The 1485-nt window shown below is 32.3% G+C and overlaps 1 protein-coding gene across 6 annotated transcripts in view; it reads right to left on the reverse strand.

Annotated features, from left to right (window-relative positions):
* The window catches only part of Zmym2 (zinc finger MYM-type containing 2), a 152243-nt gene that overhangs the window by 48947 nt on the left and 101811 nt on the right, over window positions 1–1485 (reverse strand). For all 6 annotated transcript variants that reach the window (XR_002817657.1, XM_023699117.1, XM_004639375.3 and 3 more), the window contains one exon: window positions 297–447. Coding sequence is in view for 5 of the 6 variants with exons in the window: in XM_023699117.1 (XP_023554885.1) it covers window positions 297–447 (151 nt within the window). In the remaining variant the exon portion in view is untranslated. The remainder of the gene's footprint in view (window positions 1–296; window positions 448–1485) is intronic.

Here is a 1485-nt window from a genome sequence, read left to right on the forward strand (position 1 = left end):
ACTCTCTCTCTCTCTCTCTCTCTCTCTCTCTCTCTCTCTCTCTCTCTCTCTCTCTCTAATAAATAAAAAAAATAAAAAAAAACTCAGCAACTTAAAAGCAGTTTAAAATAAATATAAAAATGAAATCAGAGCGATTGTTTCTGAAATAATTATGTTATTAAGATTAGGGGCCGGGGAAATGGCTCAGTAGGATAAGCGCTTGACTGGCAAACTCAAGGATCTGAGTTCAATCCCTGGTTCCACCAAAAAAAAAAAAAAAAAAAAAAGATTTAACTGTCCAAATATATGAAACTTACTTTGTGATTTTGCATATTTTGTCTTGTGACTGTTCATGCAAGCAGTTGAACAATATGGCTCCATATATCCATTAGGACCTATACACTGAGTCATATCAAAGAACCTGCACTGTGTTCGGCAGCCGGTACAAGTTGTCAGTTTCCCGTATTTCTAAAATTTGAAATATAATTAACAAAGCCATAATTTACTTAGAAAAACTTCATTATACGTTTTGTTTCTAAAACATAATGCTATTAATCTCTAATCAGTCTTAAGAGTCAAGAATCTTCATCAATATACAAACTGCTGTAACAACTGCTAAATAAAGGTCATAAACTAATTTTTCAAAAACAGTATCATTTTTCTACTGCGTTTAATAGATTCCCTATACACAGATTAAGTAAAGTCTGAAAATCTAGGAAAGCACAGTATTGTTTCTTTTACAGTGAAGACATACTTCTTTGCCTTTTGATGTAAGAAATGAAATGGGGCATGAAATGTAAGCCTTGCGTTGGGCATGGTGGTGCACACCTATAATCCCAGCATTTGGGAGGCTAAGTCAGGAGTATTGTGGCAAGTCCAAGGCCAGCCTGGGCTACATAGTTCAAGCCAAGCCTGAATTGCATAGTTGTATCCTGTCTCTCATCCAACCAATAAGGAAAGCAAGCTTTAATAACAAAAAGTACAGTGAAGAAGGAATTTGAAGATTTAAAACACTGCTTCCTTTGAGCTGGCATGGTTTCAAGTTTTTTTAGACTTCTGTTCAAATAATGACTTGCCATTCCACAATATGTAAAGGCCTCTTACAATCACAATAAATTACATAATTTCGAAAATAAAAATGAGTCCTGGTTATTGCCTAAAAGTGACTAGTAGATTATAATAAAAATTAATAGATTATAATTGATCTTCCTGCAATGGGGTAAATATTTGTCAACAGGGAGGTACCTCAAGTAAGTCAGAGACAAATCATGAAACTAAAAGCAAAAGGCATAGTTTAATAAGTTACTAGAAAAAAGCATTATCAATAAAATAGACTAAAAACAATTGAGATAATTTGCATTAAAAATTATCATAATCACAATTAGAAATAAAACACAAGACTTAAGTGCAATTTATATTAATCCCTTTTCTGAATAATTACATAAGTTCAGTCATGAATATCCATCTTTCTACCTATTACTGATTTTTTTTTTTTTTTTTTTTTTT

This window comes from Octodon degus, unplaced genomic scaffold (genome assembly GCF_000260255.1).
Source record: "Octodon degus isolate 3935 unplaced genomic scaffold, OctDeg1.0 scaffold00111, whole genome shotgun sequence".
Lineage (NCBI taxonomy): Eukaryota > Metazoa > Chordata > Mammalia > Rodentia > Octodontidae > Octodon > Octodon degus.